The sequence below is a fragment of the Nyctereutes procyonoides genome, unplaced genomic scaffold (genome assembly GCF_905146905.1).
Source record: "Nyctereutes procyonoides isolate TBG_1078 unplaced genomic scaffold, NYPRO_anot_genome, whole genome shotgun sequence".
NCBI classification, from domain to species: Eukaryota; Metazoa; Chordata; class Mammalia; order Carnivora; family Canidae; genus Nyctereutes; species Nyctereutes procyonoides.
The window spans coordinates 68,433,393-68,460,188 of NW_026575046.1; the positions used below are offsets into that span (position 1 = coordinate 68,433,393).

A 26,796-nucleotide genomic window follows, 5' to 3' on the forward strand; every position below is an offset into this window, starting at 1 on the left:
AAAATACTATCAAAGGGTGGGGCACCTGGTTGGCTCAGTAAGTTAAGTGTCTGCCTTTGGCTCGGGTCATGATTCCAGGGTTCTGGGATGGAGTCCTGCATTGGGTTCCCTGCTCAGTGGGAGTCTTCTTCTCCCTATCCCTCTGTGCTGTCTCTTGCAAGTAAATAAATACATTTTTTAAAAGATTTTATTTACCTATTTATTAGAGACGCAGAGGGAGAAGCAGGCTCTATTTCACACCCTGACCCAAAGGCAGATGCTCAACCAACTGAGCCACCCATGTGTCCCAAATAAATACAAATCTTAAAAAAAGATACTATAAAGGAAACAAACACATTCTAAATAATTTCATTATATGGTTAAGTCATAATGACTGAAGATAATATTCTGAATCCAAATATACTCAAATGCACATTATTTTTAGTTTATCAATTTTGGTAGCTATCATCATTTTCATTAGTTCAGGTAAGAGAGCTTGATATAGAAACTTATGTGTGGATTTTTTTTTATTTTTAAAAAGATTTTATTTATTTGAGAGAAAGTGCGCAAGCGGGATGAGCAGCAGGCAGAGGGCTGAGCAGGGAGCCTGATGTGGGACTCGATCCCAGGATCCTGGGATCATGACCTGAGCTGAATGCAGACGCTTAACAAACTGAGCCACCCAGGTGCCCCCTTATATGTAGATCTAATATTTAAATAGAAATAGGCATTTTGTTTTTGGATATCTCAGAATATGGATTTTAATTAGCATTATTACATGTTAGGCTATTAAATAAATGTGTGTGGACTTTGAGTGATTTTGTCTTACATTTTAAAAAGTTTATAAAATAAGACTGTACATTCGTTCATTCAACAAGCATTTATTGAGTGCCTATTATGTGCCAGGCCATGTACTAGTCTCTGGGGATATAGCAGTAAAGGCAACCCACAAAACCCAGTCCTCTTGTACCTTCTGAATCAAATATGCAATGGTGAAGAGCTTAATATAATCATAAAAAGACACCAAGACTTTTTACCCATCTTTTAAAAATAAGAGCCTATTTTTTTTAAATTTTTTATTTATTTATGATAGTCACAGAGAGAGAGAGAGAGAGAGAGAGAGAGAGAGAGAGGGGCAGAGGCACAGGCAGAAGCAGGCTCCATGCTCCATGCACTGGGAGCCCGACGTGGGATTCGATCCCGGGTCTCCAGGATCGCGCCCTGGGCCAAAGGCAGGCGCCAAACCACTGCGCCACCCAGGGATCCCCAATAAGAGCCTATTTTATCAACTGTTTATAACACGTAAGATACTTGACAAAATTGTTTTAGTCTGTTTGGTCTATATAACAAAAATATAATCTGGGTGGTTTATAAACAACTTTCTTCGTTCTTTCCTTCCCCCCCTTTTTTTTTTGTAAAGATTTTATTTATTTATTCATGAGAGACAGAGAGAGAGAGAGAGGCACGGACACAGGCAGAGGGAGAGGGAGAAGCAGGCTCCATGCAGGATCACACCCTGGGCTGAAGGTGACGCTAAGCCGCTGAGCCACCCAGGCTGCCCTCCTTTCTTCCCGTTTTATCAACCAGCAAGCTCCAGACATTTATTTCTTACAGTTCTGGAAGCTGGTAAAGCCAGATCATGGTGTCAGCAGAATTTGATGTCTCGTGAGGACCTGTTTCTTCATAGACTGCTCCTTTTCTTTATGTTTTCACATGGTGGAAGGGGCCAGGGATTTCTCTGGGCATTTTAAGGGCATTAATCTCGTTCATGAAGGCTTCACTCTGCTGACCTAGTCAATTCCTGAAAGCCCATCTCTAAATACCATCATACTCAAAAAATAAAGATAAATACACACATACATACATACATACCATCATACTGGGAATTAGTTTTCCACATATGAATTTGGGAGGATACAATCTATACCACAGAGGTTTTATAGGGATGCCTAGGTGGCTCAGCGGTTGAGCATCTGCCTTTGGCTCAGAGTGTGATCCTGGGTCTAGGGATCGAGTTCCGTATCGGGCTCCCTGTGAGGAGCCTGCTTTTCCCTCTTTGTCTCTGCCTCTCTCTTTGTGTCTCTCATGAATAAATAAATAAAATCTTTTTTTAAAAAAGTCTTTATATATTACCATCTTAGAACCATGACATGCTAATAAGGCTGCCCTGTATTCTGACCTAAACAAAAGCCCATGTACACACATTACTGTCATCCATATGTCTGCACAGTGGCATGTGGTAGGGACCAAGTACATGATTGCTGAATATATAAACGAATGACTGAATTTTATGGGTAAAAGTTGGTTATTTCAATGAAAGAGTCATCAAGAGGAGGTTACTTGAAACAGTTGGGTAAATACCTTTAAGTGTCTGTCTCCATAACTACATTTAGCAAGATTCCCAGTGTTCATCAGGTATTAAGGAGAAGATTTACGCTCGTCAAATTTATTTTTAAGTCTGACATACTCTATTAGGTTACAGGGAATGGGGGCCAATCATCTATCTGCATATCCCTGCAACTGGGCAGTTCTACCCGTGGAGATCAAATTAGAAATCAGAAGGTTTGCTGGCTGAACAAATAACAGCTTCCATGTGGAAAAAATGGTATGCAATTTCATCCTAACTGTTTAAAAATTTTTTAGGTATTGCTGGATGCTGTGCCAAAACAACAGTTGCTCCTTTGGATCGAGTAAAGGTTTTATTACAAGCTCACAATCACCATTACAAACATCTAGGTGAGTTAATGGTTGTTAAAGGTAAAAATGAATGAAAATACTGTTCATCTGCTGGCTTTATTTCCAGTTTTGAATTATAGTCAAAAGAGGATACAAAAGGGAGTTCAAGTTTGGGAGCAAATTTTATAGGAGATTTATCTCTTATTTGCTTTAACCTTTTAATTTGCAGTAGTGGTTAAATATATACTAATTTTAGGATACTGATATTCTCTAAACCAAAATCTTGGAATCATTGAAGTAAGTACTATTTGTTTATTGGAATTAAAGAGTCACATTCTTGGGCGCCTGGGTTGACTCAGTTGGTTGACTCAGCATCTGCCTTTGGCTCAGATCATGATTCCGGGGTCTTGGGAGTAAGCCCTTGTGAGAGGTTCCCTGCTCAGTGGGGAGCTTGCTTCTCCCTCCACTCTGCCACTCGCCCTACTTGTGCTCTCTGTCAAATAAATAAATAAAATCTTAAAAAAGAAATAGTCACATCCTTTCTTTTTCTTTTTTCTAAAGATTTTATTTATTCTTGGGAGACACACAGAGAGAGGCAGACACAGGCAGAGGGAGAAGCAGGCTCCATGCAGGGAGACCCATGTGGGACTCGATCCCAGGTCCCCAGGATCACGCCCCGGTCCGAAGGCGGCGCTAAACCGCTGGGCCACCGGGGCTGTCCAGTCACATCCTTTCTAAACACAAACACGATAGCCTGATTTTTAAAAAAATATCCAATTAGTGATGGAGATAAGTTTTAATCCCTTATTTATTTATTTGTTTATTTATTTAAAGATTTAGGGATGCCTGAGTGGCTAAGTGGTTGAGCGTCTGCCTTCGGCTCAGGGTGTGATCCCCAGTCCAGGAATCAAATCCTGCATTGGGCTCCCTGTGAGAAGCCTGCTACTCCTGTGTCTCTGCCTCTCTCTGTGTCTCTCATGAATAAATAAATAAATGTTTAAAGAAATAATTTAGATTTATTTATTTATTTATTTATTTATTTATTTATTTGAGAGATAGCTTGTGGGAGGAGAGAGAGGGTTGGGAGGAAGAGGCAGAGGGAGAGAGGGGGAATCCTGAAGCAGACTCCCTGCTGAGCATGGAGCCCAACATGGAACTTGATCCTGGGATCTTAAGATCATGACCTGAGCTGAAATCAAGAGTTGGCCACTTAACCAATGAGCCACCCAGGCGCCCCTATTTTTCATTTTTAAAATAATCTTTGCACCCAACGTGGGTCTCCAACTAATGACCTCCAGATCAAGAGTTGCACACTGTACTGATTGAGCCAGCCAGGCACCCTATTCCTTTAAACACCTAGTTAAATCTAGAAATCTTGGTGCAGGGGCACCTGGGTGGCTCAGTGAAGCATCTGCCTTTGGCTCAGGTCATGATCCCAGGGTCCTGGGATTGAGCTCCAAATTGGGCCCCCTGCTCAGCAGGGAGTCTACTTCTCCCTCTCTCTCACCCTACTCAGGTGCCCCTAGAGCTTATTTAAAAAAAAAAAATAATTGACTAGGAGCAATGTTCATGATGTATTAGATAAATGAAGACACTATAAAATGGTTTAATCATACTGCACTTTACGTAAATAAATCGGGCACCTGGGTGGCTCAGTGGTTGAACATTTGCCTTCAGCTCAGGTCATGGTCCCAGGTCCTGGAATCGAGTGCCACATTGGGCTCCCCACAGGAAGCCTGCTTCTCCCTTTGCTTGTATCTCTGCCTCTCTCTGTGTGTCTCTCATGAATAAGAAAAATCTTAAAAGAAAAATAAATGAAAAGAACCAATTATTTTTCTAGTTGTGTTTTTAAAATGTGATTTTTCTCAAAAAATGTAATGAATATGTTATAAATTATAGTTCATTTTCTTATCAGTATTTTTAATAGTAAGTCTGTACTTTAAAGAAAAAAATTGCTGCCTTTTCTGTGTCCAACAATGAGCACAGTGTGCTGCTCATATATAGAATCAGACCTTTGAACTTAACTGGGACAGTATATAAAACTGGAAAGGAAGGAATTTATTTTTTTTCATTGTCCACATTAAGGGTAAAAAGGAGATGAATTATGTTACCCAATATCTCAGGGTGTTTACAACAACCCAACATATGAATGTCTGAGCAGGATTGTTTTATTCCTTTAACCTCCTCCCCATGCTGGTTTATGTTGTTTTGTTTCCTGATTTGTAGTCATTAGATTACATATTCACATTAGATTTCACGCTCTACAGGACTACATGCCATGGGTTACAGCATACCCTTACAAGGCATGCAAAATTTGAAGTGGAATTCCCGGAGTGAAACAATGAACTGTTGGTGTAGTATATGGAGTTTCATGTATCTTTAAAACATATAAGCCAAAAAAATTATATATATGACTTTTAATTTTCTTTTTAAATGTTTTTGGGCATTTTATTCTAGATGCCTCTCTTTTTATATGTATGCATAAGGTAATTTATAAAATTTTGTTTTTTAATTTTTATTATTTATTTTTAAAATATTTTATATATTTATTTTAGAGAGAGAGAGCTTGAGCTGGGGCCAGGGAGGAGGGATGGGGAGGGTCAGAGGGAGAGAACCCCAAGCTAACTCTGCGCTGAGCTCAGAACCTGACTCAAGGATCAGTCTCGGGATCCCTGGGTGGCGCAGCGGTTTAGCGCCTGCCTTTGGCCCAGGGCGCGATCCTGGAGACCCGGGATCGAATCCCACGTCGGGCTCCCGGTGCATGGAGCCTGCTTCTCCCTCTGCCTGTGTCTCTGCCTCTCTCTCTCTCTCTGTGTGACTATCATAAATAAATAAAAATTAAAAAAAAAAAAAAAAGGATCAGTCTCAGAACCCTGAGATCATGACCTGAGCTGAAATCAAGAGTCAGATGCTTACCCTACTGAGTCACCCAGGCACCCCAAATTTTGCTTTTTTTTTAATTTTTCTTTTTTAAACATGTATTTTCCCAAAAAAGATGAAAATGTGCTATTGAATAAAACTTCTACTTTAGCTTCTTTTTAAAAATGTGTATACTTCCAAGGCATCAAAAACTATTTTTTTTATAGAAGCAAAATTATTCTAGCCAAATGGAAAACAAGGAGTACAATTAGAATCTTTCTTTCCCCCACTTTGTAGTGTTAGCATAAAGATTTTTTTCCTGCAATGTATTGAAAATCTTTGACTGCCATTCAGCTTTTTACAGTTCAATATGATGTAAAAATAGGTGAATCATAGTGGGATTCTTTAAAAATCTTTACTTTTAATTTTATTGTTTTTACTTTTTTTTTTTAAAGATTTTATTTATTCATGAGAGACAGAGAGAGAGAGAGAGAGGCAGAGACACAGGCAGAGGGAGAACCAGGCTCCATGCAGGGAGTCCGACATGGGACTCGATCCCGGGTCTCCAAGATCAAGCCCTGGACTGAAGGCGGCGCTAAACCGCTGAGCTACCAGGCTGCCCATGTTTTTACGTTTTTATTTAAGTTTTTTTGAATGTGTGATGTCACAGGTTCATAATTCAAAAAGTATAAAAATAAACATCTTGTTATTTCCTCCTTGTAATTAAGCATTTTTACCAGGTACTTCCATTTCCTTTCAGAGCTGATGTTTACATACATCTACAAACATGCTTATATTTTACCAAATGTTAGTTCCTTCTATTCCTAGCTTGATAAAATAGGTAAAGATACAGAGGATTTAAATCACACACAAGCTTGATGTACGAGATACACAGGGAACTTTGTACCCTACAGATAATATATATTCTTTCCAAAACATTTCTAACATTTGTAAGAATTGGTCCAGTGTTGGGGCACCTGGCTGGCTTGGTAGAGTATATAGCCCTTGATCTCAAACTTGTGAGTTCAAGCCCCACTTTGGGTGTGGAACCTACTTGAGAAAAAAAAAAAAAAGTATTCAATATTTTGCCATAAAGAAAGCCTTAATTTATTCATTTCCCAAAGTCAAAATAGTACAGACTATAGGTTGAAGGAGAAAAACAATGATCTATAGTAATCTCTATAGATATTTAAGAGCCATTTGAAAACATTCAATATTGCTCTTTCTCTGTTATTTTGTTTTAGGTAATAATTTTATAAAAAGCATATGGTTAGATATGGACTTTTAACAGAATTTGAGAATCTTTGTCTTTTTTAAAAAGATTTTATTTATTTATTCATGAGAGACACACAGAGGCAGACACAGGCAAAGGGAGAAGCAGGCTCCCTGTGGGAGCCTGATTCGGAACTCGATCCCAGGACCCCAGGACCACTACCCAAGCCCAAGGCAGATGCTCAACCACTGAGCCACCCAGGTGCCCAATCTTTGGCTTTTATTTTTTATTTATTTTTATTTTATTTTAAAATTTTATTTATTCATACATGAGAGACATAGAGAGAGGCAGAGACACAGGCAGAGCAAGAAGCAGGCTCCATGCAGGGAGCCACGTGGGACTCGATCCCAGGCCTCCAGGATCATGCCCTGAGCTGAAGGCAGCGCTAAACCACTGAGCCACTGGGGCTGCCCATTTTATTTATTTATGATAGTCACACACACAGAGAGAGAGAGAGAGAGAGAGAGAGAAGCAGAGACATAGGCAGAGGGAGAAGCAGGCTCCATGCACCAGGAGCCTGACACGGGATTTGATCCCGGGTCTCCAGGATCGTGCCCTGGGCCAAAGGGCAGGCGCTAAACCGCTGTGCCACCCAGGGATCCCTATTATTCTGATTTTTTTGTGTGTGTAATCATTTAATTTTTTTCATTCACCATCATAATGTTTTCTCTTCATTTCTGTGCTTGCTTATATTCTGTCCTCCTGAACAACCTCCCCCACTTTTTTTCCCCTGGATTTCCTTTTTTGAAAGTACTATACGTATTTTACTTCTACTAAGTGATTTCTCTAAAAATTCTTTTTAACAAAATATTTGTGATAATTAAAGAGTTTTAAAGACTAATTTGGTAAACATATGTGGACCCACACAGAGATTCAGAAATAAACATTACTGGTACAGTTGAAACCTCTACTCTCTCATCTTCAGCCTTCCTGTCCCAACTAGGTAACCGTTATTTTAAATTTGATTATTCTTAAATTGTTACAAATACATTTGAATCAAATTAAACAGGGTCTAACCTTTGTCCCGTCTCCTGCAAGAGAATTTTTTTGGTGGTGGGGGAGTATATTTAATTTCATTATTCATGTGTTCTAGGAGAATTTTTACATATACACATATATGGTGCAATGATGATTCAAATCTTTCCCTATGGTGCAATCCATAGATATATATATGAAATAGAATTATTCTTTCTCTTTTTCTAAGGATTTTATTTATTTGAGAGAGAGAGCATGAACAGAGGGGAGGGGCAGAGACAGAGGGAGAGCAGGAAGCTGACTCTCCATGGAGCCCTAGCAGGGGCTTGATCCCAGGATCCTGAGATCATGATCTGGCCGAAATCAAGAGTTGGGCTCAACAATTGAGCCACCTAGGAACTCCTCTTTTTTTTTTTTTTTTTTTTTTTTTAAAGATTGAGGGTTACTTTTTCGTTTAAAGGGTGGAAGTTATAAAAGTGCTTGCTTTAGTTATTTATTTTAAGTTCCCTTTATTTGCTTAAGCCATTTTAAAAAAATTATTTATTCATGAGAGAGGCAGAGACAGGCAAAGAGAGAAGCAGGCTCCATACAGGGAACCTGATACGGGACTCGATCCTGGGACCCCAGGCTCACACCCTGGGCGGTACTCAAGGCAGATACTCAACCACTGATCCACCCAGGCACCCTTCCCCCAAATTTAAATAGTTATAATAGGGGCTGGCTAGGTGGCTAGGTCAATTAAGCCTCTGGCTCAGGTCATTATCTTGGGGTCCTGGGATCCAGCCCCACATCCGAATTTGTGCTCAGCGTGGATTCTGCTTGTCTTTCTCCTTTCTTCCTCTCCTCTCTTTCAAGCAAATAAATAAAATCTTTTTTTTTTTTTAAAGATTTAATCATGAGAGATAGAGAGGCAGAGGCACAGACAGAGGGAGAAGCAGACCATGCAGGGAGCCTCAATCATGGCCCCTAGGATCTCACCCTGGGCTAAAGGTGGTGCTAAACCGCTGAGCCAGGCTGCCCTAAATAAATAAAATCTTAAAAAAAATTGTAATAGTTTTTAAATTTGTTTATTTAGCAATTCCCTTATGTATCTAGGTCAGTCTGGGAAACCTTCCTTTATCCTTCCAGAGTCAATCTGCAGTGTCTGGTCCTTGAATATATTTGTTTATTATTTTTTAGATTACTGTAAGTTAATATAATTTGTAATAATTATAAATCTATTTTGCTATACTGTATGGCTGATTTTTTGTTTTTATATGTTTTATATTTTTATATGAGATGTTTGTATAATTTGGACTTCTGTATTTTAGGTAGGTTTAAATGCTAATCATAAATTACTATTCATGTAATTTCTCAGACAAAATTATATCATGAATGATAGTGTCATCTTTTGAGTGATTGTTGTGAAAATTTGAATTTAGATAGTTTCCTCTGTTTTAATAGGATTTTTCTTCTAAACACTTTTCCAAAAATAGGTGTATTTTCTGCATTGCGTGCTGTTCCCCAAAAGGAGGGATACCTTGGATTATATAAAGGGAATGGTGCAATGATGATTCGAATCTTTCCCTATGGTGCAATCCAGTTTATGGCATTTGAGCATTATAAAACGGTACTTGAACTTTTATCTTGTTTCCTTTTTGTGTCCTTGAATATCATACTTAGTTAACAAGGCATTTGCTTTGGCCTTTAAAATTACTTTGGATGAATGGGTAAAGTAATACCTTTTTGAAGGAAAAAGACTCGTGATAATTTAAATTTTTAAATATAACTTGGTTTTGGAGGTATCTATTTTAGACTTGTTAGTCATTTTTGAGCAAATTGTTTATGTACACACTTATGAAGAAGAGCCAAAATATACCTCAAGTAGATAATAGTAAATTCTTAAAATATTAATAGCTTTTTAATGTGCTTTTTGTTTCTCAGTTCTAGGAAAGGAACATTGTGGCTTTGGATTTTCTTACTAAATAAGATAGTGAAATCATATGGTGAAAGTCCATTTTTGAGTAATGCTATCAGTTAACAACTTTTCCCATCCTACTCATTAATTGATTTTCTCTTTGTTGGACTGAAAGTTTATGCTCTCAAATAACTTAGAAAAAGGTTAAATATGTTAAATTTTACAAGTATCTTAAAAAGAAAAGTAAACAATAGAACATTCTAAGCTCATCGGTCAGAATTGATGCCATCAGTATATCAAGAATTCATTGTCTGTAGTAGCATTTTATTTGTATTATACCATTCACTCTTTAAGTATTTGTGGTCATCAACATGCAACATAGTATATTTGGCAATCCTAAATTAAGATTGTAAAAGTGCAGAACTAGAGCAGAGGCTACAGAGGAAATACCTGAACTGTTCATCATGTGCTAGAACACTGTTCACTTTTATACCATTGCACTTGTTTCACTTATGTTTAATACTAATTTTCTTTTCACTAGTCCTGTAACTTTCTTGAAATGTCTTCATTATGAAACATGGAAATGAGAAGAACTCCAAAATATCCCATTTAATATGATGTTTTTGGTTTCTAGTTAATTACCACAAAGCTGGGCGTTTCTGGTCATGTGCACAGATTAATGGCTGGATCCATGGCAGGTAAGAGGAGTGGGTGTATTTTATTTCTGACAAATTAATTTTCTACTAAAATACACAATTTGCTCTAAGTAATATTTGTGACATTAAGTAGCACACCTTTGTCATCTTCCTATACTTAGCCATGTAAGAAATCATTAATATCCCACCTCAAAAAAAAGTATTTTACAGTAGGAAAAGGTAAGGAATAGTCTAAATGTATAACTCTGTGAACAACATACATCCCTTTTTTTTTTTTAAGATTTTATTTATTCATGAGAGAGACAGAGAGAGAGAGAGAGAGAGAGAGAGGCAGAGACATAGGCAGAGGGAGAAGCAGGCTCCATGCAGGGAGCCTGATGTGGGACTTGATCTTGGGACACCAGGATCATGCCCTGAGCCAAAGGTAGGCAATCAACCATTGAGCCACCCAGGGATCCCCATACATTCCCTTTGACAATTCTACTTCTGGAAATGTTTTTTTCTTTCAAGCATTTAAAAAAATTATAATGACTATAATAATACATACTCCTATACAATGAAAATAATTCTACTCCCTAGAAGCAATAACTATTAACAATTTCTTATATATGCTTTTTTCCAATACTACTCTGTAAGATTAGAACCTTTCTTTTACAGTTATCTCAAGACTGTTTTCTATATCAATACATAGATCTTTCTTATTTTTTTTAAAGACCTGATGTTATTTTCTAATTTATGAATGTATCATGATTTATTTAATCCAGTCCCCTATTGACTGGCATTTGGAATATTTTCAGTTTTTATTTCACAAATAACACATTGTACTTGCTATGGCTGTAGAATAAATTTTGACAAGGGAAATTCTTTTTTTTTTTTTTTAAAGGTTTTTTTTTTTTTAATTTTTATTTATTTATGATAGTCACAGAGAGAGAGAGAGGCAGAGACACAGGCAGAGGGAGAAGCAGGCTCCATGCACCGGGAGCCCGACGTGGGATTCGATCCCTGGTCTCCAGGATCGCGCCCTGGGCCAAAGGCAGGCGCCAAACTGCTGCGCCACCCAGGGATCCCAAGATTTTTTTTTTTTCTTTTATCAAATAAATTCAGATAAATTCAGATTTCTTTTATCAGATAAATTTTTTTATCAAAGGATATGTGCATTTAAATTTTGATAGATTGTCTAGCTGATCTTCATAATGCTTTTTTTTTTTTTAAGATTTTATTTATTCATGAGAAACACAGAGAGGAGAGAGAGACAGGCAGAGCGAGAAGCACACTCCATGCAGGATCACATCCTGGGCTGAAGGTGGCACTAAACTGCTGAGCCACCCGGGCTGCCTTCATAATGCTTTTAATTTCTTTTTCCCCCTATATACCATAACAACTCTGGGTCTTTTTTTATTTTTTTAATAGATTTTTTTAAAAATTTTTATTTATTTATGATAGTCACACCAAGAGAGAGAGAGAGGCAGAGACACAGGCAGAGGGAGAAGCAGGCTCCATGCACCGGGAGCCCGACGTGGGATTCGATCCCAGGTCTCCAGGATCATGCCTTGGGCCAAAGGCAGGCGCCAGAGTGCTGCGCCACCCAGGGATCCCTAGATTTTTTTTTTTTAAGATTTTGTTTATTTATACATGAGAAACAGAGACAGAGAGGCAGAAGCAGAGGGAGAAGCAGGCTCCATGCAGGGAGCACGATGTGGGCCTCGAACCGGGACGGTGGGATCATGCCCTGAGACGAAGGCAGAAACTCAACCCCTGAGCCACCCAGACATGCCAGCAACACTGGGTCTTATCAAATTTTTAATATTTAGAGCAGCCTGGGTGGCTCAGCAGTTTAGCGCCGCTTTCAGCCCAGGGGCCTGATCCTGGAGACCCGGGATTGAGTCCCATGTTGGGCTCCCTATGTAGAGCCTGGTTCTCCCTCTGCCTGTGTCTCTGCCTCTCTTTCTGTGTCTCATGAATAAATATAATCTTTAAAAAAATTTTTTTTTAATATTTAGCAGTTAATTATGAGTAAGGTTCCTCAGCTTTCCAATGTTTATTGACCATTTCTGTTTCTTTAACTTTCAGCCTGAGATGTTTCTAGTTTTTTAAATACTTACTTTTGCTTAAAAAAACTAGAAATTTTTTTTTTTATGAATTTGGGAATTAGGACATTGCTTTTGTTTCTGTCAAATATTGTTAATAGTTTATTTCTCAGTTTTAAATTTGTCTTTTAACCTTGTGATTTTTTTTTTCAAGAAAAATCCTCTAAAATTTTCTTTTTTTTCTTTTTTCTTTTTTCTCTAAATTTTTCACACTCATCCACATACCCACACCCACACCCATAGAAGTTTTTTTGTTTTTGTTTTTGTTTTTCCATAGAAGTTTTACATAGCCAATGGATTAGTCTTTTGCACTGTGGCTTCAAAATTTGTGTTGTGTTTAGAAATGCTTTCTTTAGTTTTTAAAAAAGATTTTCTTTTTTTTTTTTTAATTAAAAAAGATTTTCTTTATTTATCTGGGATGGGGCAGGGAGTGGTGGGCAGAGGGAGAAGGAGAAACAGACTCTCTGTTGAGCAGGGAGCCTGATGTGGGGTTCCATCTCAGGACTCTAAAATCATGACCTGAGCCAAAGGCAGATGCTTAACTGGCTGAGCCACTCAGGTCCCCCTGCCTTCTTCATTCTTTTTTTTTTTTTTTTTTTTTATTTATTTATTTATTTATTTATTTATTTATTAATAATTTTTTTAATTTTTATTTATGATAGGCACACAGTGAGAGAGAGAGAGAGGCAGAGACAGCAGAGACACAGGCAGAGGGAGAAGCAGGCTCCAGGCACCGGGAGCCCGACGTGGGATTTGATCCCGGGTCTCCAGGATCGCGCCCCGGGCCAAAGGCAGGCGCCAAACCGCTGCGCCACCCAGGGATCCCTAAATTTTTATTTATTTATGATAGTCACACACACAGAGAGAGAGAGAGAGGCAGAGACACAGGCAGAGGGAGAAGCAGGCTCCATGCACCGGGAGCCGGACGTGGGACTCGATCCCGGGTCCCCAGGATCGCGCCCTGGGCCAAAGGCAGGCGCGAAACCGCTGCACCACCCAGGGATCCCTGCCTTCTTCATTCTAAGATAAAAACAATTTATCATGTTTTCTATTAAAACTTTATTTTTAGGGTAGTTAGTCCTGGTGGTGCAGCGGTTTAGCGCTGCCTGCAGCCCGGGGTGTGATCCTGGAGACCCGGGATCGAGTCCCATGTCAGGCTTCCTGCATGGAGCCTGCTTCTCACTCTGCCTGTGTCTCTGCCTCTCTTTCTCTCTCTGGAAAAAATAAAAAAAAAAATCTTTTTAAAAAAGACTTTATTTTTAAAACTTTTTTATATTGATCTTTTTAATATTTATATAAATAATAAAGTGGGGATTGAATAAAATTTTTCTCCAAATGACTGGTCACTCATGCCAACATTATTTATTCAATAACTTACCCTTTTTTCTGATTTTTAAGCACTCTATCATATACTAATTTCAGTAATTTTATATTTATTTTAAAATTAAATTAAATTTAAATTCAATTAATTAATATAGAGTGTATTATTAGGTTCAGAAGTGGAGTTATGATTCATCAGTTGCATCTAACACCTAGTGCTCATTACATCACATACCCTCCTTTTTTTTTTTTTTTTTTAAAGATTTTTATTTATTTATTAGTGAGAGACACAGAGAGAGGCAGAGAAATAGGCAAAGGGAGAAGCAGGCTCCATGTAGGGAGCCCGATGTGGGACTCGATCCCAGGTCTCCAGGATCACGCCCTGGGCTGAAGGCAGGCGCTAAACCGCTGAGCCACCCAGGCTGCTCATCACACGCCCTCCTTAATGCCCATTACCCAGTTATCCCATTGCTCCCCTTCAGTAATTCTACTTAAGAGAGGAAGTAAAAATGTGTACAATGGTATTTAGCAGCAAAGATGTTCATTGCAGTTTTATCATACCAAAAGGGTCACTTAAATATGTAGCTATAAAAGAGTGGTAAAAAAAATTCCATGTATCAGACTATCTAAAACTCTTGAAATCTATATGTGTGATGTGGTAGGGAGAGTAGTGGGGACAGATGTACTGACCATGTAGGCCCTAAAAGGCAACAAAAACCATTGGATAGATGTTGGAGACACTATGACTGTAGGTAATCATCTACCTTCCTTGTCATTGAGATGACAGACTTGTTCTTGGATGATGACGGGTCTTAGGAATTTTCCAGATACAGCTTCAGACTCTGAAACCAATGACTCTTCAGCCTCACCTTTGTACCTAGATCTGTAATCCTCTTTTATGGTTTTTGCCTTATCCAGTGTTTGTTTATCTTTCCTTGACTCCTTGTGACTAAACCAAATTAATTAAGTAGTAAAAATAACCAGGAATAATATTCAAAATATTTTGCAACACAACTATAGAGGTACTTAAAAATAAGACAAGTTCTGAAAGTCTCTAATTAACTTGTTAATGACTGAAGCATGAGATAGTATGTGATGGTAGTGACGGTGGGAATTCTGGTAGGGGGAGAGGGCTACCAGGGCCATGGTAAGGATATTAGGGAGTTGGAGCAACAGCTATTTGGCAACTGGTTTAAAAATAATTTCTGTATGTTACACGGGTATGACAGTGCTGGCGAGTGACATTAGCTAACAAGTATTGATTACTTGCTATATACCTTGTCTAGACCTGAGCATTTGATGTGTAATCTTCAAACACTTGACAGGTAGTCCACCTCAAAATGCCATGTGGAAAATGCTATGATTATCTTCACTTTGTAGAAGAGAAATTTTACTAAGATTCTAAATTATAAAAAAAAAAATTTTTTAAGATTTTTATTTATTTGAGAGAAAGAGAACACAAGCAGGGGGAGGGGCAGAAGGAGAAGGAGAAGCAGACTCCCTGGGGGAACAGGGAGCCTGATGTGGGCTTGATCCCAGGACCCTAGGACCATGACCTGAGCCAAAGCAGACACTTAACTTACGAGCCACCCTGGTGCCTCCTAAATTATAAAATTTATGATTTTGTACATTACTTTTTACATTTTCTTTCTTTTGGCAGCCCGGGTGGCTCAGCAGTTTAGCGCTGTCTGCGGCCCAGGGCATGATCCTGGGGACCCCGGATCGAGTCCCACGTCAGGCTCCCTGCATGGGGCCCGCTTCTCCCTCTGCCTGTGTCTCTGCCTCTCTTTCTCTCTCTGTGTCTCTCATGAATAAATAAATAAAATCTTTAAAAAAAAAATAAATTTTCTTTCTTTAAAATTTAACTTTACAAGTGACCAATCAACTTTAATAAAAACAAACAAAAAACACCCCACATGACTGATCAAAATTCTTTCTTTGAAGATTGTGAGAAAGATTAAGTTGGATTATAAATATGAGTTAAATCCTGAAGACTTTGTATTATTTCTGTTTCACGACACTTGATTATTGAATAGCATTGTTCATTGAAACTGTATTTTTAGTTTCTTTTTCTTTTTTTTTTTTTAAGATTTTTATTTATTTAATCATGAGAGACACAGAGTGAGAAGCAGAGACAGAGGTAGAGGGAGAAGGAGGCTCCATGCAGGAGCCTGATGTGGGACTCAATCCCTGGATCCCAGGATCATGCCCTGAGCTGAAGGCAGACACTCAACTGCTGAGCCACCCAGGTGTCCCTAGTTTCTTTTTTCTGAGATGAAAGACATGTTAACATGAAGTTTTCAGTATATATTAAAAACAATAATAACCAAAAGGAATTTTAATTATAATTTTTTAAAAAGATTTTTAAAATTTATTCATGAGAGACACCCAGGTGTCCCTAATTGTATATTTTAACTTTTAGAGAAAAAGTTTTTAGAAATGCTACCAATTACACATAAGACTAGTACTTCCATAATTCAATATTTGTATTTTTATTACCATGTTTAAGTAATTACAATTTATATTTTATTTCTATGATTGTAAATAATTGAAATGAATGTTCTAGTTAATTTTATTTATATCAGGTATCTTTGCTCCTGTACCTTTGATAGCCTTTGAGTGTAAGTTTGGAATTTTTTATATTTGCCAAAATAAAAAATGGTGTGTTTTTCACAATCATTTCAACAGAGCTTATTTTAAAGCTTTTTTGAATTTGAACCTTTTCCCTTGTCCTAGAACTGTAATGCAGTACATGTTGAACCTCGGTTAACCAGAAAAAGGAAAAACTAGGTACTGAGAATCAAGGTTTGTGTATTTAAAAAAGGTCTTCTTTCCTTCTGTGTGTTTCAATTGTTTGAAATCAGTCTTGTGGGACCCCTGGGTGGCTCAGCAGTTGAACACGTCTGCCTTCAGCTCAGGCGTGATCCTGGAATACTAGGATCAAGTCCCGCATCGGGCTCCCTGCACGGAGTCTGCTTCTCCCTCTGCCTGTGTCTCTACCTCTCTCTGTCTCTCTCATGAGTAAATAAATAAAATCTTTTAAATGAAATCAGTCTTGCTTTGCCAGTTCTCATGGAACTAAGAGTGATGGGATAAAGAGAAGAGGAAAAAAAGAGGGAAGAATAGAAACTAGAAATGATAAGCTGGGTTGTATTTGCTGCCTTCTCTGGACTATTACAGTTTGGTATTTTGGCGCAAGACTGGGAAGTCAAATGTATAGAACACTTCCTGGATTCTGGCTGGCCTCCATTACATTATATTGACCATGGGCAGATTATTTAAACCTTCCTTAATTCATTCTCCATTTGTTAAAGTGGAGCTTGTGTTTGTCCAACTCCCTCTCCTTCTGAGTTGTTCTGAAAGTCAAGGAATTGCTATGAAAATGTTCTGAAAGATCTGAGGTCCTCCTTAAATATTAGGGAATGTTATTAAGTCTTCCATGTCAGTGACTTGTTACATGCTCTTGAGCCAACCACCTGAATTCCTTATTCCTGTCTCATTTGTAACCCAGAGAAAATTTTAAATAAAAGTGGTGGGATCCCTGGGTGGCTCTAGTGTTTGGCTCCTGCCTTCGGCCCAGGGCCTGACCCTGGAGACCCAGGATCGAGTCCCACGTCGGGCTCCCTGCATGGAGCCTGCTTCTCCCTTTGCCTGTGTTTCTGCCTCTCTCTCTGTGTGTCTCTCATGAATAAATAAATAAAATCTTAAAAAAAAAAGTATTCAAAATATTTAACAATTAGTATAGCATGTGTAGCAACCAACCAATCAGAACAGAGGCTGGATGTCAGCAGTGAGAATGGCTGTATGGTGCCGTTATTAAATTATTAGAACAGGTTGTGATTATTAGAACAGGTTGCACACTGTTCTTTGGAGAATTTCAGAGACTTGGAGGCACATTTTCCAGATACTTTAATATTTATTTATTTTTAAAGATTTATTTATTCATGAGAGACACACACAGGGGGCAGGGGGGCAGATTCACAGGCAGAGGGAGAAGCAGGCCCCATGCAGGGAGCCCGATGTGGGACTCGATCCTGGGACTCCAGAATCATGCCCTGGGCTGAAGGCAGGTGCCAAACCGCTGTGCCACCCAGGGATCCCCGATACTTTAATTTTATTTATTTATTATTTATTTATTTATTTATTTATTTATTTATTTATTTATTTATTTATTTATTTATTTATTTATTTATTTAAATATTTAAAAGGGAATGCTATTCCCTTGAGTCCTGATCCAGAATCCAGAAGCATATATTTTTGGAGAAATTACTCTTCTGAGATGGTAGTACAACCCTTGATTTCAGAACTTACTTTCTTTAGTTAATAGATTTGAGGCCTGATTTGTGTATAGGATGGGCATGATGTTCAGACCTCTGCTCTGTAGCCCTTTGGCTCTTGGACTTAACATCATGTAGTTATTGAAACATGGTTTCCACCGGAGAGTATTGTACTAACAAGTATCCACAATGACATGTGGTTGTTCCTTTTCGGTATTAATGACTGCAAATGTGGCTCCTGAATATCATAGTTGAATTCTCTCTCTCTCTAGAAGACTCTTTAAGATTCAGAGGTTGCACATAACTATCGACGGTTTATTATATTAGTTATTTACAACTGATATTTAATCATCAGGCTTGAAGCAGTGATGTGGTTCCAAAAGACAGGATATGGTAGAATTGAATGTTCTTGGACATCTACTCTACACCAATTTCCTTAGCTTTATGGCTTATCTTTTATATCTATGATACATGGAGCCCTTCTTTTGTCTAAAGTATTCATTTTGAATCGATGCATTTTTTCATTGAACTTTAATCTCTTTGAATATGTACATGAAGTCTGGCTGCTGCTCCTACTGTGTAGCTTCAGATGGAAGGAAGGTAGTGAGCTAGAAAGGAAGCCATCTCTGAAAACTGAAATCTACTTCCATATTCATTGAGAAGTTAGAGAGGAAGGAGATTAATTGATGAGAGCCTGGATATGCTCCTTTGCTTCAACCCTGTATTATCCAATTTTTAATATATATTACTCTCTTTGTAACTGGGATGCAGGGGTTCAAGAGCACCTGACTTCAGGGTCCCAAACAGACCAGGTTTTGCCACTCACCACTGACACAGTGCAAAGGCAGATACCAGGTGGTGGTGAAACAAGAAAGGAATTTATTTCAGTGAGGCCATCACACAGAAGACAATAGATTAATGTCTCAAAGACTGTCTCCAAAGTGCTGAATATACTTCTAGGTTTATATAAGGAAAATGTGGGACAAAGGTCAGTAGGACATGTAGGTGGGCCATAAGAGTCAGGTCAATAATTGTCTTAGCATCAGTCATGTGGAGTCATGCTGGTGTCAGGGCAGTTGTCATTGTTTGGGTAGTTTTGGTACCCATCATGGGATGCTTTGTTTACTGCATCTTTTGCCTAAGTTGTGAGATAAGCTGGAAAGAAGAACACAAGCATAGAAAGTACAGAGTGAGGTCAAAATGGAAGTAGTTGAAGTCCTCTTTTCAAATCCCCACTATCAAAACACCATTCTTTTTCTATGGAAGAAAGAAGGGATGACAGTCATTTCTTCTATAGCTATTTTCTACTACTATGGGGCAACGTAGGGATTTTGGAATGGAAGACTTTGACAGAGTAGGAGCTTCATTTCTTTTTGCTTTTTTTTTTTTTTAAGATTTTATTTATTCATGAGAGACACACAGAGAGAGAGAGGCAGAGACACAGGCAGAGGGAGAAGCAGGCTCCATGAAAGGAGCCCACTGTGGGACTCAAAACTGGGAATCTAGGATCATGCCCTGAGCCAAAGGCAGACACTCAACTGCTGAGCCACCCAGGCATCCCTGCTCTGGCTTTTATTTTATTTTATTTTATCTTATTTTATTTTATTTATTTATTTAAAAGATTTTATTTATTTATTTATTCATGAGAGAGACAGAGACACAGGCAGAGGGAAAAGCAAGCTCCCTATGGGGAGCTCGATGTGGACTTGAACCCAGATCTGTAGGATCACACCCTGGACTGAAGGCAGTGCTAAACCACTGAGCCACCCGGACTGCCCCTTGCTCTGGCTTTTATTTGTTTTTTTGTTTTGTTTTGTTTTTTTATTTATGATAGTCACAGAGGGAGAGAGAGGCAGAGACATAGGCAGAGGGAAAAGCAGGCTCCATGCACCGGGAGCCCGACGTGGGATTTGATCCCGGGTCTCCAGGATTGCACCCTGGGCCAAAGGCAGGCGCTAAACCACTGCGCCACCCAGGGATCCCCTGCTCTGGCTTTTAAAGAGCAGTTTTGCTATCCTAGCCATACAGATTTGGTCAAAAGGACAGTTGAATTAGGGCAAAGGGTGATCCTGGAGACCCGGGATCAAGTCCCATGTCAGGCTACCTGCGTGGAGCCTGCTTCTCCCTCTGCCTGTCCCTCTCTCTCTCTCTCTCTCTCTGTCTCAAAGAAATAAAATCTTTCTTTAAAAAAAAAAAAAAAAGAATAGTTGAGTTACACAATTTTTCGAGAGACCATCCCATTGTCTAGCTGTTCAAATAATCCTATGCCCATGGGATCCTTTTTTTATTCCCTCAGAGTAATAAGTGCAGTGATTGTCTATACATGGGCTATTGTGGCATTGTGATATTTACCTCAAAATGTCTAGCTTATACGAACAACCAACATTCAAGGACAATCAGAACTGGAGTCTAGGGGATCCCTGGGTGGCTCAGCGGTTTAATGCCTGCCTTCAGCCCAGGGTGTGATCCTGGAGACCCAGGATCGAGTCCCACATCTGGCTCCCTGTATGGAGCCTGCTTCTCCCTCTGCGTGTGTCTCTGCCTCTCTCTCTCTCTCTCTCTCATGAATAAATAAATAAAATCTTTAAAAAAAAAAAAAGAACTGGAGTCTAACGTCCTCAAAGGTGTGTTATTGAAACATTTTTTTTGTCTTTAAAATCACCCTCATTTCCATCAAAGCCAAATTAAGGCCAATTTGTTTGTAAAACAAGTCCAGTTCTAACAAACTTGGCCTAATTATTTACATAAGCACAGCAAGAATGGTGACTATGATCATATTAGTTCTTTAAATCTGCTTTGCTGCAACTTTTTTTTTTTTGCTGCAACTTTTTACAGGGAATTTTATTATATATATATTAAGATTCATTTGTTTATTTATGCAATCTATATCCAATGTGAGAGCTTGAACTCACAACCCTGAGATCAAGAGTTGCATGCTATTCCAACCAGTTGGGTGTCTCTATAAGGAATTTTATTTATTGTTTTATTTATTTAAGCTTTTTATTTATTCATGAGACACACAGAGAGAGAGGCAGAAACATAGGCAGAGGGAGAAGCAGGCTCCATGCAAGGAGCCTGATGCGGAACTTGATCCCGGGACTCCAGGATCACGCCCTGGGCTGAAGGTGGCGCTAAACCGCTGAGCTACCCGGGCTGCCCTAGTTTGAACTTCTAATAGCTTTACAAAGCCAGAAGCCAAGCCTAATTCTTGCCATCAGATTTGCCTGCAGTACCTGTGAATTTAAGTGAATTTCTCTTCTCGGGGTCCCCAAATATCCTGAGGTTCCTGCATCTGCCAGGAAGTGACATTCTTTACTTACCTGGTAAGATTGCTGGAAACTGTGTTAGCAAGGTGTCAGGCCAACATTTCCAAGGGGCTCTATTGACTCCATAAATTTGGCCTTAGGTCCTCAAAGCTGTCTGGTCATACCTGAGTCTGCACATCTTTCTCTAAATATGACCTTCCAGTCAAAGCCTTGGCAAAGTAGCCAATGTTTCCAATCGTGTCCTGTTACAAGGAAAACAGATTCTTATTGAACTTGTGCGACTAATTAAAATTGTCATGAAAGAAAGAATATTCATGAAAGTTTCTGAATTTTGGAGAGTACAGGTAGGCAGAAAAGTTAAATGTTTTAATTTGTTTACAAAGGAGTATTTTATTGTATTTCTTGAAGTCATAGATCTTGAGATAAAAAGTTTCCTTAAATCTGGGCAGCCCTGGTGGCCCAGCAGTTTGGCGCTGCCTTTGGCCCGGGGCGTGACCTGGAAACCCGGGATCAAGTCCCACATCGGGTTTCCTGCAAGGAGCCTGCTTCTCCCTCTGCCTGTGTCTCTGCCTCACTATCTCTCTGTGTCTGTCATGAATAAAAATTAAAAAGAAAATCTGGAAGAGGAAATGTTAGAACCAGCAATGTTTCAAAGAAGGGTCATAAAAAGTATAATTATTTTTCTTAATTCATTTAATCCCATGTTACTAATTTTTATTCTTGAATGCAGCTTTTCCATTAGTCCTGGAAATTCTTACCCAGTTTAGTTTTATGATTTTAAAGATATCAGGGGGGCTCATGGGTGGCTCAGTCATTTGAGTGGCTACCGTCAGCGTGGGTCATGATCCCAGGTCTTGGGATCGAGCCCCACATTGGGCTCCCTGCTCATCCAGAAGTCTGCTGCTCCCTCTCCCCGCACCGCACCCCCTGCTTCTGCTCTCTTTGTCAAATAAATAAATAAAATCTTTTAAAAAAATATCAAAAACCTGTATTTGGTAAATAGTCCTTTTCATGAATCTCCTCGAAGATGAAACACAGTTCAAGAGAGCAATAACTATAAATAACAAAAGACTAAAAAAGGATGGATATGGTTAAAGATTGGACAATAGTTCATTATAGTGCAGTTGACAAGGAGATCCTATTATTTCTGTGATACCCAACATTTCAATAATTAGAATGTGTTTCTTTTTTTTTTTTTTTAAAGATTTTGTTTATTTATTCATAGAGACACACACAGAGAGAGAGGCAGAAACACAGGCAGAGATACAGGCAGAGAGAGAAGCAGGCTCCATACAAGAAGCTGTATGGAGACTCCATCTGGGTCTCCAGGATCGCACCACCCCAGGCTGCAGGCGGCACTAAACCACTGCGCCACCGGGGCTGCCCAATAATTAGAATGTTAAATGATGACCTTATACCAGGACATGTTAAAACTTTAGGGATTTCAGATAATTTCTAGAACAGCATTACAGCATTTATTCATACAATATAACCTAAGAAGATCATCACCATTTATTTGACAGTGCTTCCCATGTAATCGAACATGCCAAATAAGCAAGCCTAATTAGTCAAAAAGCCTTCATTTAGAATTTGAATCTTGGGAAGTTTGTTAAAAACCTCAGGTTTTTTTTTTAAGATTTTTATTTTGGAGAGAGCCAGTGTGAACATGAGTGGGAGTGGCAGAGAGAGGGAGAACAGAGAATTGCAAGCAGACTCTGTGCTGAGTGTAGAGCTCAACATGAGGCTCAGTCTCACAACCTTGAGATCATGATCTGAGTCAAAACAAAAAGTCAGATGCTTAACTACTAGGACACTTTTTAAAAATTATTTATTTATTTATTTGAGAGCGGAGGCATGAGTAGGGGGAGGGGCAGAGGAAGAAGCTAACTAACTCCCCACTGAGCCAGGAAGCCCAACATGGGTCTGGATCCCAGAACCCTGGGATCATTACCTGAGCCGAAGGCAGCCATTTAACTGACTGAGCCACCCAGGTGCCTTTTTAAAATTTAAGTAATTTGTATAGCCAGTGTGAGGCTTGAACTCCCAACCTTGGGATCTAGAGTCACTCCTCCAACTGAACCAGCCAGACACCCCAAATATCTCAGAAGGTTTTAAAGCAGTTGCCATGGGACACCCAGGTGGCTCAGTCAGTTAAGCGTCTGCTTTTGGCTCAGGTTGTGATCCCAAGATTCTGAGATGGAGCCTTATATCGGGCTCCGTACTCAGTGAGGAGCCTGCTTCTCCCTCTCCCTCTGCTGTTCCCCTTGCTTGTGCTCTCTCCCTCTCTGTCAAATAAATAAAATATCTTAAAATAAATAAATAAAGCAGTTGCCTTAACAAGATTACAGATTGTTATAAAACTTAATATTTAATTATCTGTTTAACCAAGGTGGCAATAAAAGATTATAAAGAAGTCTATATAGTTATTAGCAAAATTTAGCTCCTTTAATATTGAGAAGTTTTAACATTTTTAAGTTTTTTTTTTTTTTTTTTTTTTTTGAGAGAGCGCACAAGCAAGGGGGAGGGGCAGAGGGAGAGAAAAGGGAGAAGCAGACTTCCGGCTGAGAAGGGAGTGTAGGACCCCAAGATCATGACCTGAATGGAAGGTAGACCCTCAACTGACTGAGCCACCAAGGCACCCTGAGAAGTTTTAACTTTTTTTTTTTTAAAGATTTTATTTATTTGTTCATGAGAGACACACAGAGAGGCAGAGACCTAGGAAGAGGGAGAAATAGGCTCCCTGTGGGGAGCCTGATGCGCAGGACTCAATCCCAGGACCCTGGAATCACGACCAGAGCCAAAGGCAGATGCTCTACCACTGAGCCACCAAGGTGTCCTGTGTTTTAACTTTCTTAAGTAATTGATGCTGATAATGATAAAACATAGCCCTGGGCAGATAAAGAAAAAGGAGAAAACTTTTTATAATTTCTTATCAAGACCAGACCAACAATCCAAGAAAACTTTGTTGTTTTTTTTTTATTTTATTTTTTATTTATTTATTATTTTTTTGAAAACTTTGTTGTTTTTAACCAAAAAGCCAGATCTCAACCTACACCAATGTACTCTTTATTTTTTTTTAAAGAGTGCACTTTATTTTTATTTATGTTTTTAAAAATAAGCTCTACTTGGGGCTTGAACTTGCAACCCTGAGATCAAGAAGGGGCTTGAACTTAAAACCCTGAGATCAAGAGTCACATGCTCTAATGACTGAACCAGCTAGGTGTCCCTACCAATGTAATTTTAAAACTCATTCATTCCTTGGGGTGCCTGAGTGGCTCAGTTGATTAAACTCCTGACTCTTAATTTCAGCCTAGGTAATGATCTCAAGGTTGTGAGATCAAGCCCTGCATCCGGCTCCATGCCCAGCCTGGAAGATTCTCTCTCTGCCTCTCCCTCTGCTTCCTCCCTACCCTCTACTACCAAAAAAAACAGAAACTCATTCATTCCAATCCTAGTCAGTCCTGAACACACATAAAATGAGTCATAGATATATAGACCAGTCAGCCAGGAGCTTTTGAAAGGGTATAGAGATAGTACTTCCTGTCTTATACATATACTCACAGACACACGAATTCCAACAGAGATCTTCCCAGATGTGTACTTTAACTTCCTGTTTACTCTCATCTTTCCTCTTTTGGTCAGTACCTTCACAAGTTTCAGTGGCCCCTGCCCCAACTCTAAGCTATGCAAGCCTAAACAAAAAGGTTATGAAAACCTGGCAGTGGTTCAAAAGAACCCAACAGAAGGGAAATAAAGAAGTACTGGGTACAGTATGCACTTATCGGGAACTTACCGGGAGCCAAATTTCTAGGGCCTGCTACTTCTAATTAATTTGTTTCACCAGATGTAGGTAAGGCAGTTGGTGCCAGTTCAAGGCAAGGGAGAAAGTCCTCAAAATGAAACAGGTTTCAGCAGCTCCCTGTCTGGGGTCGACTAGCAATAGCTAGCTGACTCTGACCTCTCACAGTCACTAGCTCAGGAAACCAACAGGGAGCCCTGGGCTGCTGCCACAGCTAATTGCTCTATACTGGGGAATCCTGAGGCGGCTGGATAAATGAGAAGTACAGCGCCTGGCTGGCTTGCCAGAATTGCACCGGGGGCTCAGAAGTGCAGGAACACCTGGCTTTGGGGTTCCCAAATAGACCAGGTTCGGCTACTCTCTATGGATAAAATCCAAAGATAGAAAGGTGTATATGGTAGAACAAGAAAGGAATATTATTTCTGTGAGGCCATTACCCAGAAGACAGTGGACACTCTCAAAGAGTGTCTCAAAGGCTGAAAATACTTCTAGGTTTATATAAGGAAAATATGGGACAAATGTTGGTGGGTACATGCAGGAGGGCAGGGAGGTCAATCCCGCCTGGTCTTGCTGGTTCACGGCAGTTGTCCTGTCTTGAGGGATGCTCATAGAATGCTTTGCCCACCTGGTCTTTTGCCTGAGTAAAGAGATAAGCTGGAAAGAAGAACTTAAGCAATTAGAAAGTACACACTGATGTCAAAATAGAAGTGGTTGAAGTCCTCTTTCATCTTTCCTCTACTGCCTCCTCCTTATAGTGGTAGTTCCTTTGTTAAGAAGTTATATATGCTTCTTGCTGGAGCAGAATAAAAATTTTATATTTGCCATATTTTCAGAATATGATCTCTGCAGGTTTTTTTTTTAATTTTTTTTATTTATTTATGATAGTCACAGAGAGAGAGAGAGAGAGAGAGAGAGAGGCAGAGACAGAAGCAGGCTCCATGCACCGGGAGCCCGACGTGGGACTCGATCCTAGGTCTCCAGGATCATGCCCTGGGCCAAAGGCAGGCGCTAAACCGCTGTGCCACCCAGGGATCCCGATCTCTGCAGTTTTAATGACCAGGAATTATCTGTCTTAGGTATCATGATTTAAATATAATTTGCACTCATAGGATTTTTGTATTGTATACAGTGATTGAAGCTTTGCAGATCTGCAAAATTTAATTACTGATTAATGTATGTTCTTGGGTTACCACAATTCCTGGATTCTATGTTAGGGTAAGAATTTAGGGAAAAACAGTAAGTTTGGATTCATCATTAAGTCCTCAATTTCTTGGGATCCCTGGGTGGCGCAGCAGTTTGGCGCCTGCCTTTGACTCAGGGCGCGATCCTGGGGACCTGGGATCGAGTCCCACGTCGGGCTCCCGGTGCATGGAGCCTGCTTCTCCCTCTGCCTGTGTTTCTGCCTCTCTCTCTCTCTGTGTGACTATCATAAATAAATAAAAATTAAAAAAAAAAGTCCTCAATTTCTTGACTAAGGGAAGAAAAGAGAAGTTTGCACATATACAAAAATTGCAGGCACATCTCAACTTGATTGAGTTTCGTTGCTTCCTGGTAGGTGAAGATATACTGCTTTCTGTATTGGATTATGGTTGTAAAATGGGGGAAGAGGAAAACTATCACCACCACTATTTGAGGTAGGTAGTTTCTGATTTTCCTTAATTGTACTTGGAGGATTTTTTTGGCCTCTCTGAAAAGCAGTGCTAGTTAGACTAGTAAGGAAGAGATATGTAAG

General features: G+C 39.3%; 1 protein-coding gene across 3 annotated transcripts in view; it reads left to right on the forward strand.

The window, feature by feature from the left end:
• Positions 1–26,796, forward strand: part of SLC25A16 (solute carrier family 25 member 16) — a 50,412-nt gene that overhangs the window by 2,249 nt on the left and 21,367 nt on the right. For 2 of the 3 annotated variants that reach the window (XM_055325624.1, XM_055325622.1), the window contains exons 2-4: positions 2,623–2,715; positions 9,238–9,371; positions 10,294–10,357. In XM_055325624.1, coding sequence (XP_055181599.1) covers positions 2,623–2,715; positions 9,238–9,371; positions 10,294–10,357 — 291 coding nt within the window. Of the gene's footprint in view, positions 1–2,622; positions 2,716–9,237; positions 9,372–10,293; positions 10,358–26,621; positions 26,699–26,796 lie in introns of those variants that run through there. The other variant, XM_055325623.1, reaches the window with a different exon arrangement.